Below are 14003 nucleotides of genomic sequence, written 5' to 3'. Positions count from 1 at the left end.
ATTAATTCATGTGGAAAAAAGGTGGGCTTTTTCTTCTGCTTGTTTTCAATAAGAAGAGAACAAAACCCATTCAGAATAACTACCCATACAGAACAGCTGTAAGGTAATGGTCACCCGAGTTTTAAAGAACCTTTCTGTTGATTTCAGCAGTTTCTAAGTAGAATAACAGAATCTGGTTATTTGTTCATCTGAAAACCATACAAATAATTCTCACATCTTAAATCCAGAATATTAAGTCTTTTCTGAGGAGATTAAGGTCTTAAAAAAAAAAAAAAAAAGAGCAGGCTTTTTTTTTTTTTAACTTTAAAAAAAAAACTCATGAAAAATATTTCAACTTTTTTTGTTAAATGAATGATAAGCAAACTGAGCTAAACTAAACTTTGCATTGGCTATTTACCAGCCTGACTTTCTTGACCCGACATGGCTTATCTCACTTTCTTCTCTCACCCCTTAAAATAACTAAGTGGCAAGACTGGCATTTGAGCAAAATGCAGAAGGCAGATACAGTGGATATTTTTGCAAAATGAGACAATGCTCCAGACAGTCAAATATCACAGATACATGGCTTATTCGTGGTTTCATTCTGAAATGTGGTTTCATTGAAAATATTCCTAAAGAACTTAGAGCAGAGAATGTAGCAAGTTAACACTAACATCCTGGCTTTTAAATAAGATACAGAATATATCTGCTTCACTGCTACTCACAAAATATGCTCTTATTAAGCATAACATCATCTTATGGCGCAGAAATTTATCATGAATTGGGATACATCCCTTATTTTCATTCTCTATTAAAACTCCTTCAATAAGTAATTCTAAAACACATCAGTTCCTCACTTCCCAATCTTATTAAGAGAATTTGAAGTACACAAGGGTGATTATAAATACAACTTTCCCACATAACTTGAAAACCTACACTTCAAGGAGCAGAGGGTACTTCTTTGATGAATCCAAATGGGGAGGCAATATCATTTGATACCACAGGTCTAGAAGGGAAGAGAGCAACTTTGGTCAGTGCTCCAGTAAAATACCTTGACATACACTGCAATTCATATAAGGGCACATTCGAATCACTCCCTTAAAAAGTAGCTTCATCTGAACTGTACTAACATAGGTAAAGGTTTCCAGCTAAGCAAAGAAATATATAGAATGAAGTTAGAAGAAAGTTTGAAACTAAAATGCCTGAAATAATACAATCCGAGGCATTAACATGCTCTCCTTTAACATTATAAAACTTACCTGTAAAACTAGGTAAGTATCTGCAGGGGGAATTCTACAACAAATTCAAAAAAATATTTCTATACTCTAGATTCTCTCTCAGCACTAGAAAAGAAATTCTGAATACTATCAACCTACTATAAACCTACCACTTTACAGAGTGGTTTGTAAAGCATCACAGAAAAAAACCCAAGTATCTATTATTTTCTCAGGCAACACTGTTCTGGTTCCATTCATACTGCTCTTTCTACAGTAGTTGTCAGAGAGTTAGGAGAATATTTGAAATGCACACAATGTAAGTTTTGCAAACCAACTGGCTTTGCCATTCACTCATTAATTTTAAAAGAATGGATACTGTAAAGGAAGCGGAACCGGGCCGGACCAGCCCTTAAACCGTTGACACAATTACAATGGACTGCACTCCAATAATGGGTAGAGTGTATTACAGTACTGCAGCAATCTGTCCAGACAGGAAAATGCAATACATTAGAACACTGAAAAATTCTAAGCCATAATTGAACATTTTAAAATATATTTTTTTCTTTATTTTGTATCATCTATGTACTCTTGCAGTCACAGGAGTCAATCTCTTTGATAAGTACATACACTGATTTGCAAGCAGACTTGGAACTTGAGTTAGGACTACAGAAATGAATTTATTTATCCTATTTGTGACATTAAAAATAGAATCCCCTTACCCAGAAGTTTTTACCCTGATGAGATGAAGTAGTAAGAACAAAGAAGAATAAAAAGATGAATACACAACTGATAGCATGAAGAACATCTTTAAACCTCCATCTTTCCTGGAAGATTTCTTTAGCCCTAGTAAAAATGTGACTAAAATAAAAGAGAAAACACAAAGATAAAGACTGTTATTAAACAAGGTAACAGTGGAAGGAGGGAGACATCTAAAAGAATAGGTTACAGGGACAGCATGTAAAATAAAATTTAAGAATATTCATTTTATCAAGAGGAAGCCTGTAATGAATAGAAAAGCTAGTAGCAAAGGCTTGAGCAAGAACAGTTCAGATAGAATGGCAGTGTTAGGCCTGATACCTATCTGATGTTCCTCAGTCTAGGAACATTCCAAGGAATTGTCTGTACCTGGATGTGCAAATTCAAGTAAGCACAATGAGCAAAGCATTACCAGTTCGTTTCCTAACATTTTGTTACTTGGTTTATGTAATCTTGAGCGTGAACATGCTTTTAACAATGTGACTATTCAACTGAAATATCCCCTTCAGAAGGTCAAAGGTAATCTTGAAGTGTTTTTCGATTTGCAAGCTTTCCCACTTAGGCAATTATTTTTCAATAATAATTGTATGGCACCTCCCACCTGCTCTCTCCAACCAAAGAAATTTGTGTCTGTAAATTAAGACCCGCTTGAATTTAGAATTTAAGGTAACATGCTTATGAATGTTGTGCCTGCTCCACCTCCCTTTTTTACTTTTTTTTTTTTTTCCTCCAATTTGGCAGTAGAGCCTTCTACTATTTTTCAGGTAAATATCAAGGAAAAATGGAGTAAAGTCACATCATTATGAGAACTTCAAGACATCACACTATGGAGGAAGAGTATTTTAGGTCAGAATGCTTGTGTATATATTGTGTATATATTTTAGCAAATATATATATATACACACACACACCCATATACCTACACGTAATATATTCATCTTGTTTCTAAGCACCAAATAACTGCAAACATATCCTCTACACTCATCTTTTCTGTCACACTCTTTTAACAGAAGACCTTGAAGGACTTGGCAATGTGGGGAAGAAAAGTAAAACGTTGTTGAACTTACTGTATCCTCCTACAGTAATGGAGCCAAGTTTTTTTGAGGGCATTTGAATATCTTTCAGTGAATTTTCCAGTTCAGTATTATTTTCCAAGTACCTGAGGACTAAATAACAGTTAATAAATGTCAAAGCTCAAATGCTATTTTCAAATCCATTACTCTCTGAATTTGAATCACTTTGAAAAGTCAGTCTGAGAAGTTGGCCACCTACTTGGTAGTCTCAGTTTATTGCAGTTTTTGTTTTTCCTCTCCTAGTCAATACTTCTGGCATAGTTTTTCCACAGTAATTTAGAAACCAGAATGCCAGTTTCCACATTTTCCATCTAACTGCATTTTCACAAAACACAAGCAATTGTCCAGTAAATAGGACATAGATTACTTACTATTTTCTAGCACAGTGTAAGATAATATTAAATAATGTATTAAGAGCTGCAAGCTGAACTCCTTACTTTATCCTTGTGGTTAACTATAGTGGAGAAATAAAGGATAAATTTAATTTCAGATAAAACTGAATTTTTAATTATTATACTAGGCAATGAGAATTAAAATAAATTTACAGTGCATGTTCCTGGTTTAACAGAAATTATATTTTAAGACAATTTCATACCTTGATCATCACTACTTCTGTGCAGAGTAGACATAGGCAGGCCAGGACCTGTTGACAGAGGATAAAACCTTTATGTTTGCATGCTGTCTCAAAAAACAACTCTGAAAAAGTAATTGGAATTGGGTGAATCACAAAGGCTCAGAATTTGCTTTTATCCAGCCTGTGTATATTGTTTTCAGTTAATGGGGCCCAAACTGAAGCTGTAGCATCACATAAATACTCAAATTGTCTTACAGGCAAACTACGTGACTGTGAGGTACATGCTTTTCAAGTTAAGTGGAAATATAGAAAGATTTTTATTTTTCCCCACCCTATTTATTTATTTCTTATATCCAGTTCTTATAGGTCAGACTGCAGTCCCAGTGCTCAACTTATGACTATGTAATTATATACACTGGATTCTTTAAACAGTGCTACCTACCTTAATTTTATTCCCATATAAGGGACTTCTCTTTACCTGGTTGATGGCCTGTCATTCCCAGAGCATACAGATCCCTTCTACTGATAGAGCTCCCCATGCACAGTACATTCTCTTAGACAGCACAACTGTATGCAGTGCTCTATAGAAACAGCCTGGAAAAAAGAACCAAGTCCTCCTACAGGGACTTAGCAATGATTTCCTATCTTCAAACACCTCATCAGCAGAGAAATTTCTCTCTACTACCTGGCCCCAAAGTAAGGTACTACTTCCTCTTTGTCACAATTGTGATGAAGGAATTTTAATCCATAAGATATGGTGTTATTGTCCTTTTAACTTGCTCTAAAGAAACTACAGTTCACTAGAACTTCTAGCATATTACAAACGGCATCTAATTATGTGGGTAGCTCCTGAGGATTATCAGGTTTGCATACAAAACAGGAATGTTTGCTGCCCCTTGCAGGTCCATTAGCAGATAGGACTATAATTTATAACCTTGTAATTTTATTGAGGTGCTTTTAAGCCTAGAAGGGAGTATGTTTTTCTGCTGCCAATGCCAACACATAAGGCCATTACATAGTTCCTATCAAGATCTTGATGGAGTGAACTTCCCCACCCAACTAAACAGTGAGTCATACTTATGTCAGTTAATTCCGGATGTACTCACCAAGACAATTTAGCTGATAATATTGTGCATCTTTGCTGAAGGAAGCAGAATAATACTGGCATCTTTCTTGATTCAAATCACAGCTAACACACTGAGTAGATTTTGGACTGCTTTCCAAGAGCATTCTGCAAAGTAGATGAGCTTCATCTCAGAGATGAAAGATTATTATTATTTTTTTTTAAACAATGTGGAGAAGTATATTTTTTGAATGAGATGACCAAATGAAATTTGATAAAATTCAAAAGTAAAGCTCTTATTGACTTAAATAGCAAAGCAAGCAGATTTAATTTTTTTAATTTCAGTTAATACTGGAATTATCATCACAGCAAAAGTAAAAGCATGTGAGATTTTCTTCAGGGGCAACTTGCTTGTTTGTTTTTTAATAACTAACATTACAGAAAAATACTATAGTGTTTTTTGTTTTTTTTTTTAAGTTTATATTACTATATCGATTTTATTTAAATATCCTATTACTGGCGGTACTTCAGAATATGAACAGCCTAATCTTCAACGTAGAAAGTTTAAGAGAAAGTATTACATTTTCATTAGCAGGTATTTTACTCATAGTGCACAACAAATTTCTTACTTGTAAAGATTTCTTCCACCTGGCATCTCACCATTTTGATTACTAATATAGTACCTAGAAAAGCAAAGCATACTGGTTTTGATAAAGTACTTGCAATACAATACAATATTTAAAGGATTACCTTACATGTTTAGGTCAGATTTTTAATAAATTATTCTCCTTGTTCTCTCCCCTGGTCTGTTTAGACACTGCCAGGAGGCAATAGCTTAATTATGATACTTACAGAAAATATTTGGTTACAGCTGCTATGCTGATTACTTCCCATTTTCCTTCAGTAATAGGTACTGGAGCCTGGAGAGGAGAAATAGGCAAGGCAAAAAACAGAATGTGAGGCTTCTTGACCACCAGCAGAAAAAAAGTCAGCAGTTATTGTCCTACAACTTACCTCTGTGCCATTTATGTAATGGATGTGCTTGTAACCTTCTGTGTTGCTGAAGACTTTGTAGTAGGTAGTATTGTCTGGGGCAAAATAAGGGACAGATGGCTGAAACTTGAACACAAGAAAGATGTCTATTAAAGCAAACAACAAAACTCCAGAACAAAAGTGATGAATTTAGTTTTTGATATCTCTAAACAGAAGCTTCTATACTTTACACAATATTTCACTGAGTTATTTTGTCTACTGACTTAGTAGGCAGAACTTGCAGCCGCTACTCTAGAAGTGAACCCACTCAAGATATCTCACTGTTCCTAAAAGGGGCAGAACTTCTTGAGTTCTAGCCCCCTGGTAATGACAGAATTTGAATTTGAATTCCTGTAAGTGTTCCTAGTTTCCCATAATTTTATGAAACAATATATGCATCTACCTTTAAAGTAACTGCTTTATTCTGCCATAGATTATGGCTTTGGTTTGGACAATGTAAATATTGAAAGCATTTTCTTTGAATTCCCTATTTTAAAACACACAGTTGTGAACAACTCTTTGAACTTTGAAAGAAAACAAGCTGCTTTTCCAGAGGAAATTTTACTAGTAAGTAGGTCATCATGAGATGTCTGACAAAATCTAACTGGAATGCTACGTTCATGAAGGAATATCCATTCAGTTATCAAATGGGAGTGATAGAAACAAATGGGTCCCTTCTACAGCACATATTTTGGATGTGCTTCACACGGTAGAGAGAAAAACACAGGGGAATGAGCAAACGAAGCAGAAGTTATTCCTGTTCAGCGTATCAAAAGCATCTGAACATTAATTACCCAATAGACACAGCATGATCTGAGATATTATACCTGCTTTGTAAATGAAAAGTGAAACTGAAAGTTAAACTAACCTGCCTCCCATCTCTAAATAACAAGGACAGAACTTAATCTCCCTCACTCACATGCTCCAGGTAACCGTACCTTCTTTGCTAGTAATATTTTTGCACAAAACATCCAGACACATTTTTCTAGCTTTTCCCTTATCAGTCTTGCTTTTTCGAAGTGTGACTTTTCATCAACTCAACTGGCAGGTTCTAACTGAGCTCATGACCTGGATGTCTTATTGCAGTAACACAGGCTGTGAAGTTACAAGCATTCTTAATCTAAGAAGAATTTCATCTCTACATTTGGAAATAATAAAAATAAAATAAAAGGAAAAAACACCTATGAATACATGCAAAAAGAGAAGTATATATTTTATGCACATATATATAATTTTATGTAAGTTTGTACATAGAACATATGAAATATATGTATGTGTATATACATACATGTATAGAATCATATACGTATCTTAGAATCATATACATATCTTTCTTTTATATATTTAGAAATATGCCTTATCAGGCAAGCGTCATTTTATCATCCTTAAGACTAAGAGGGTATAAAGATAGCTTTCTTATCCCCTCTTCAATCATCCCCACTTTCCACTCCCTTCTCTAATCCAAGAACCATACAGTGAAATCATATTTTCCTTCCAACAGCTTCTAAGATGTGGGTTGTCTCTTTAAAAGAAACAAAAAAACCAACAACCTAGTTTAATGGCACAGACTCGCATTTTGCCCTCTCATTTTGCACAACTGTTTACAAAGTCTGCAGCTTGATCATCACATTGTCTAATTGTGAAGCCTTTGCTGCAGAGAAGCAAAATGTGTCAGCGCTAAGGCCTTCCTTTCCATATCAAATTTGACAGCAGGTGGGTTGATCTCTCATCTTCATACTGCGGATGATTTCATCCCTGCTGTTGCCTCCCTCTTTGCATTTCTTTAAACTTTCATTTTTGACTTCAAAAGTGAATTAGTGACTAAAGCATAATCAGTGTGTGGAAAATGCGGGAGTGGAAAGTGTACTCTGTGTTCTCATAAAAACTCTGAAACTCATTTCTCCCTCCAAGTCTGAACTTTTGCATCTCTGCTTCACTTCCCCCAGATCTTCTGTGTAGTTCATTAGGTGCCTACTCTCTACCATGAACAAAAGTATTGAGAGGCAGCTTGGAAAACATCATCCAAACAGTAGCAATTGGTCTGGCAGAAGCGTATGAAAATTTTAATCCAGTCAATTATAAGCATCTTGTCCCCAGTTCTCTCCAGTGGATATTTTGGGTGGGGGAAAAATATAAATGAGTATCTGAAATGGTTTATTTCTAGGAAAATAAATAAATAAATAAATAAACCAGGGAGAATTTTAAAGACTATAATTGACTCCTGTCCTCTACATCTCTCCTTCATGTCAGTTTGAAGGGTAAAGGACATGTTTCTTAATGTTTTATTCCCTAGATCATTCTGGAGGTGGCAAGAAGACTGGAGAGCAGCCAAACCAGCATAGCTGACAGCTCTCCCAGTACAAAGGGAATTCTGAATCCTGACTCCCGCGCTCTCCTACCTACTGCTCCCTAAGCAATAGGTCAGAATTAAAAAGAAGCCTAGAATAAGTACTCTGCTTTTTGGCAAGCTGCAAGTGGTGCACATGTCATGGAGGATGTGGGCTCCAGCCTACACTGTCAGCTCAGCCTGGGGAGTTCAGAAAGCAATATCCACATAGTTTAAAACTGGGAGTGAGGATGTTGTGCAACTTCACTTGAGATATTTTTCCTTTGTATACCAAATGCAGTGAGTGAATGGATCAGCCTTGCACACAAGAGCATTACAATTGGTAAGAAGCTCGTAAGAAAATTTCTTAATTATCAGTGTCATTTAACATGTTGCAGTTTTAGGAATCACTCACTCTGCCAATCCAGCCAGTTGTACTTTCTTCCAGAAGTTGTTTTTCCTAAGAAAGATAAAACAAAATCCCACAACAATTATGTTTATTTTATATCAGCCTATGTTTCTACAAAGATAAATAATACAGAGATACTCTACTACTATCTAGTCTCATTTATCAAACACTGTGACTCTTCCTCTTCAGTTTTCTTACCTGTGGACACGTCCAATTTCCAGTTGCACTTTCAAAGTCACAGATGGTGAGGACTGAATAATTCTGAATTCTTCTGAGCCACTGCAGGCAGATCCTTTCATCTGTTACCCATGTTACAACGCTCAAATAATGATCACTGAAACCAACAGTAGCATTAGGTATTTAAAATCCCTTTCTGTAATAATATACTATACAACAGCATTCAGCAAATTCAGTGAATGAGACTAATTTGACTATTTTCACTTCAATGCACTATTTTAAGGATAACCACTGATGCAAATCTAATTGTGGCTTTTTGTTGTTGATTATTTTTCTACTAGTAGATCCACTGGTTATTTCATTCATACAATAAAGAATTATGTAGTTTTACATACATACTTCTAGGAAGACTACAATTAAATCCTACTAGCCAGATCACCATCCTCTAGTGCATGAAATACTAGCTACACCAGACTGTCCCTACATGGTCTTAAATGCACTGTGTGCAACTAGAGGAAATTCTTAAGTTTTATGAGTCTTAGATTTTGGAATTGTTTCCTTTGCTACATGAAGTTGACTGCTGCTAAGCAATTTGAGTGATATACCTCTTTGTTCAATTTAGTACTTACCTCTCTTAGACAGAATGGAGGGAGAGATCATACCAACAACAAATATTACTATTTGAGTATTTTACTTTCGTATTTAGAATACCAACTAGTTGACGTGAAGAACGGGAGTTTCCAATAAAGAAATATTATTTTTCTAGAATATTCTTGTGGGTTTTTTTTTGCCTTTTTCTTTTTTAAACAAAGCACCACATAAAATTTAGCTTTTTTTTTTTACCATTTTAATTTGTTGCATTCCTTTTTTACTTATTTTAGACCTCTCCTATCTCCTTGAATCCTTACTAACTAAAATAAAATAAACCTCCCCTCCAAGGCAAGTACACATTTTTAACTAAAATTTGCACATTTGACTTAGTTCCAAGTTCATGTTCCCTTTTTCCCTAAGTTAGTTAACAAAAATGTGTGGGAGTTTTGTCAGAGTGAATATATTCATAATCATAAAATGGGGGAAAAGAGACAAGAGAAAAATATAGGAAGAAAGAAAGAAAGAAAGAAGACTACAATTACTGCAGATGGATTAAAAATATATGCCAACTGGTTACCGGCCCCTTTCGGGTTTATTTCCAGACTGCAGTTCAGCAGTCACACTGTAAAAAGGTAGATTCTTTCACTTTTTTTTGACTGGGAATTTGGTAGGACATTGAACACCACTGCTGTCACTTGCTTCAATGAGAACAGACCATTAATGTTATGAAACCTCTCTGCAAGAGCGTGTTGCATGTTTGGAAATAAATAAACAGTGGTTTTTCTTGCTTCTGTTATGAGGGGAACTAGCCCCACAGTTTTTGTTCCTTCAAAGTAAGATAAGTTAACAATTTCAGATGGTAGAGATCATCCAATCAGACGGGATGAACTGTACAGGGTTATAAAAAAAAAAAAAAAAAAAAAAAAGGGAGAACATTTACAGCCTAACAAATACATTTATGAGAGTTTATAACAGAGATAGAGAATGCACCTTCAGTTCTTAACAACTTGTGAAAAGTAAATTAAATTGTAATTAACTCAAATACATTACAGCGGTTCTGCATTGCCCCCTTCCTCATTTGTTGTTTGGAAAGGATATTCCTTCAATTACTATCCAGAATCCTCTACCCTGAGGACTCCTTGTTTTTTGGGTAAATCATTTCAGATGAGAAGCATCCATTGCCTTCATCCTCCTGTTAACCAGCAAGAGCCCCCAGTGCCCATGAAGATAAAAGTGACATCTGAACATTGCATAGGTTTCATGCTGGCCACTCTCATGCAAAATAAGTGACAAGCTTCGTCTACCATATTAAAGCAGCAGATCAGGGCCACTCTAGATCTGGGGAGATTTCCTTGATAAATAGAATAAGAAGTGGTAAAGATCAAAATCCTTAAAAGCTTCTTTATCTCAGTTAACACAGAGATGTTATACTGTTGCGAGGACAGATATGGAACACCATCAAAATTCCAATTATATCTTTTAGGTCTTCCCTTACAAAATGCAGTTCCGTGCACAAGCTGACAGACCCGTTCTGCTTTTTTTCTGAAATTTATCAGTATAACCTGTGCATTCATAACCAACATTTTCCTAAGTGCAAAACTCTAATAAATAAATAAAATTGCTACAATACTGTTAAAATAGCAAAAATAAACAAGATTTACGATACCAAATTCTGTATGCACACATTTTAAATCCCTTTAGTTGCTCTTTACAGAATACATTTATATCATGTTGTGCATTTCCAGTGGCATTTTGAGAAATACAGTTTTTCAATTACTTTGAGAGGCGCTGGTTTTCACTGTATTTCCGAAGAAAACAAACATTTTAAGTATAAATCAGAAGACAACCACGATACCTTGCCTCAGCAAGAAGTCTGCTTCCAACAAAATTAAATCTTCACTTTCCATTAAGATTTTTTTTTCCCTTCTTCTTCCCAGTGAATCGGAATACATACATTTTAATTTGATTATACCAAAACTTGCTCATATTAAAGTTGTACTGTGAAATGACTTCACCATAGTTAGACTCCACTGAGTGTGATGAGCCAAGAACTTGTCACATTCTGAATATAACATACATGGAATATGCTATCTATATATAATCACTAGGAGGATAATCTCTGAGCAGATTTTCTCTGTAAATCTTGTTGCTACCAGAGCTGCTTGACTTGGTAAAAGGACAATATACACAAAAGGTAGGATGGTCACACACAAAAGCTCCTTTCTCTCACCAAAAGAAAAATACAAATACTTAATCAAAATTTCTTACCCTGATTTTATTTCTGCAGGTGGAGAAATTTCAGTACTGTTAAAATCAGGAAGCATTTGGATATCCACAATGAAGAATTTCACTGTTGGATTTTTAGCTCCAGCCTAAAATAAAATGTTTCATTGTAATTTCAAAGAGAGAATATTCCTGGGGAAAAAAAAAAGATTGAAATTATAGATGAAAAAATCACTACAGACAGTCAGGTAGAAACAGCTACCTTCAGACACATGAGAAGACAAGTTCCTAAATGCAATTCTTAAGATTGATATATAATTTACCTTTAAAAAAAGTGTTAGCTACGTAATTCTAGGTATGAAAGGCTACATTTCAAACATCCATAGGTCTTGCTCTACCCATAGCAGCATTTGACCATATGATGCCTCAAAGGCCACACAGTATCTAGGAGTGAATCAAGTGCAGGAAGAAGAGTGATTCTTCACGGAAACTAACACCTTGCCTTAACTGATTGTATAGCAGCTACCTATAATGTAATCAAACTGTGGCTGCAGCATGAACCCCATTGTTTTTAACGTAGCACTGATAGGTACTAACAGCAATATTACTGTGTCACAAAGGACTTCTCTGAAAATTGAAGCTAGCTAGCTAAATCCTCATAGTAACTGTTAAGTAGCTGTAGCTCACCCATCTCCAGAAATAAGCAATACTCCAAACAGGAAGGGTTTGTAATAAGAGGTGCTATTTAAATTGTCAGTTCACTCCACACCTGCTACACCTATGCCTCTTCACTGGTGGCAAACTCAGGGCACAGTCCCTGAGCTTACTGCAGCAAGCCCAGCTGTTCACTGTGACCACCAGTGAGACCCTGTGCCACAGCCTCCAAGGAGACAGGAAAAGGCAATGTGATCATGGAGATCAGGGAAGGGTAGGGAGTGACCTAGCAGAGCTGCTGTCAAGAAAGCTGAATTCAGCACAAAGGGGACTGGAGGTTGGCTTTTACTCCAGGTAAGCAGCTTCGTCAGTTGCAGTCAGCTGGCTTGACCAGTTGTTCTGCCCCAGCTAATCAAGAATACAAGCATCTTCCTGAGCTGGCCAGACCAGCATGGGGGGAGATGCATATCTGTCCAACACAGAATATAAAAACCAAAACAGTGAACAAAAAGATGGGCTTAAGCTGGTTTCAGATTACATATTACTTCAAGGCAAACGAGAATGACCAGCATTCCAGCAATGAACTTATTATAGAGACCAGTAATAAGAATTCCATTTATATTGTGATTCAGAGATACAGTACAATTGTTGTACTCAAAGTGTAATTTGTACTTGGACTGCGTCTTAAGCCTATTGCTGTATCACTCTACTAAATCAAAATCCCAGGTAACATCAAATAACTTCAATAGCTAAATCTAGGGAAACTGTGGAATAAACATTTAATCCTCCCTACGTGGAATGCCTGAAAGAACTTGTTGGCAGCACACTGGACTCTGACATTCACACCATTTATCCTAGTGCCAACAGGGCCATGAGTAGTGGGCACGTGGTCATGTGGAGGGAAGAAGATCTGCATGCACTGAAGTCTTCAGTGGCAGCAAAAATTGGTAAAGCTTAGGGGTAGATGAAGAAATTATGTCAGCGATTTCTTCCCCTTCCCAACATAGGAAGCATCCAACAACTAAGAATTACTCCATTGTTTGAAGAAGATTCCATTTACACAAGCACAGTACAGTGCACAAGCATAACACAATGTGTGTGTGCCAAATGCTTTTACTAAAGAGCTCTTTTTATCTCAACATCTACTTGTCACCTCTCAAAACTTCTGTGATGAAAAAGAAAAACTTTTTTTTTTTTTTTTTTTTTTGCTTTCCCCTAGAGATAATAAATACTTTAACATTGCCAGATGCTGTTGATTTCAGAAAGAGTAATCACAGCAAGCTGTTGAGGAGAGACAGACAATATTTTCATTAGCAGAAACGGATTAAATGAGACTCCCTTAATGAAACTGCAGAACAACCATGTTAAATAAATAACACAGACCTTGGGATATGGGATTCTAATGGTCTTAGGATACTGCAAGGTGTCTTCAGAATAAAAGGAATATTCTATAACAGGAACTTCTGTGTCATTAAATGCTGCGTATGCCACAAAATTGCCATTTGGAGACCACCACAGAGCAGAATGGCTGCCAAACATTTCCTCTGAAAGAAATGCAAAAGCATTTAAGTTATAATTGATAAATTGGCTCTTATATCTGAAGTAACGTTCTTATTTAATTTTTAATATGATTTTTTTTTTAATTGAAGTTACTATACCAAAGCACAGACTGTTCACTGGAGTTCTGAAATGAGCCAAAGATTGGTGCTCACGATCTATCGTATGAAGCTAAAACAAATTTCTGTTCTTAGATACCTACACTGATCAGGCATAAAGCCCACATAAGGATAAATGCTTCTGCTAAAAATGCAGACCTGCATTAATTTTGAATTTTTCAGTGTAAGAAATTAGATAAAACAATTTTAATAAAATGGATATAAATACCCCCAAGTTTTTTCATAAGCGTGCACAGAAAAATGTACTTGATGT

At 35.8% G+C, this 14003-nt stretch overlaps 1 protein-coding gene across 3 annotated transcripts in view; it reads right to left on the bottom strand.

Annotated features, from left to right (window-relative positions):
* Positions 1-14003, bottom strand: part of DPP4 (dipeptidyl peptidase 4) — a 38708-nt gene that overhangs the window by 12933 nt on the left and 11772 nt on the right. For all 3 annotated transcript variants that reach the window (XR_005861246.2, NM_001031255.4, XM_046943603.1), the window contains 11 exons: positions 13458-13618; positions 11466-11569; positions 8628-8763; positions 8436-8480; positions 5677-5781; positions 5515-5582; positions 5292-5345; positions 4706-4830; positions 3621-3668; positions 3020-3118; positions 916-985 (listed from right to left, as the gene is read on the bottom strand). Coding sequence is in view for 2 of the 3 variants with exons in the window: in NM_001031255.4 (NP_001026426.2) it covers positions 916-985; positions 3020-3118; positions 3621-3668; positions 4706-4830; positions 5292-5345; positions 5515-5582; positions 5677-5781; positions 8436-8480; positions 8628-8763; positions 11466-11569; positions 13458-13618 (1015 nt within the window). In the remaining variant the exon portion in view is untranslated. The remainder of the gene's footprint in view (positions 1-915; positions 986-3019; positions 3119-3620; positions 3669-4705; positions 4831-5291; positions 5346-5514; positions 5583-5676; positions 5782-8435; positions 8481-8627; positions 8764-11465; positions 11570-13457; positions 13619-14003) is intronic.

The sequence above is a fragment of the Gallus gallus genome, chromosome 7, assembly GCF_016699485.2.
Source record: "Gallus gallus isolate bGalGal1 chromosome 7, bGalGal1.mat.broiler.GRCg7b, whole genome shotgun sequence".
Lineage (NCBI taxonomy): Eukaryota > Metazoa > Chordata > Aves > Galliformes > Phasianidae > Gallus > Gallus gallus.
Note: the sequence above shows the minus strand (reverse complement) of the source record. Positions and strands in the feature narration are given on the sequence as shown.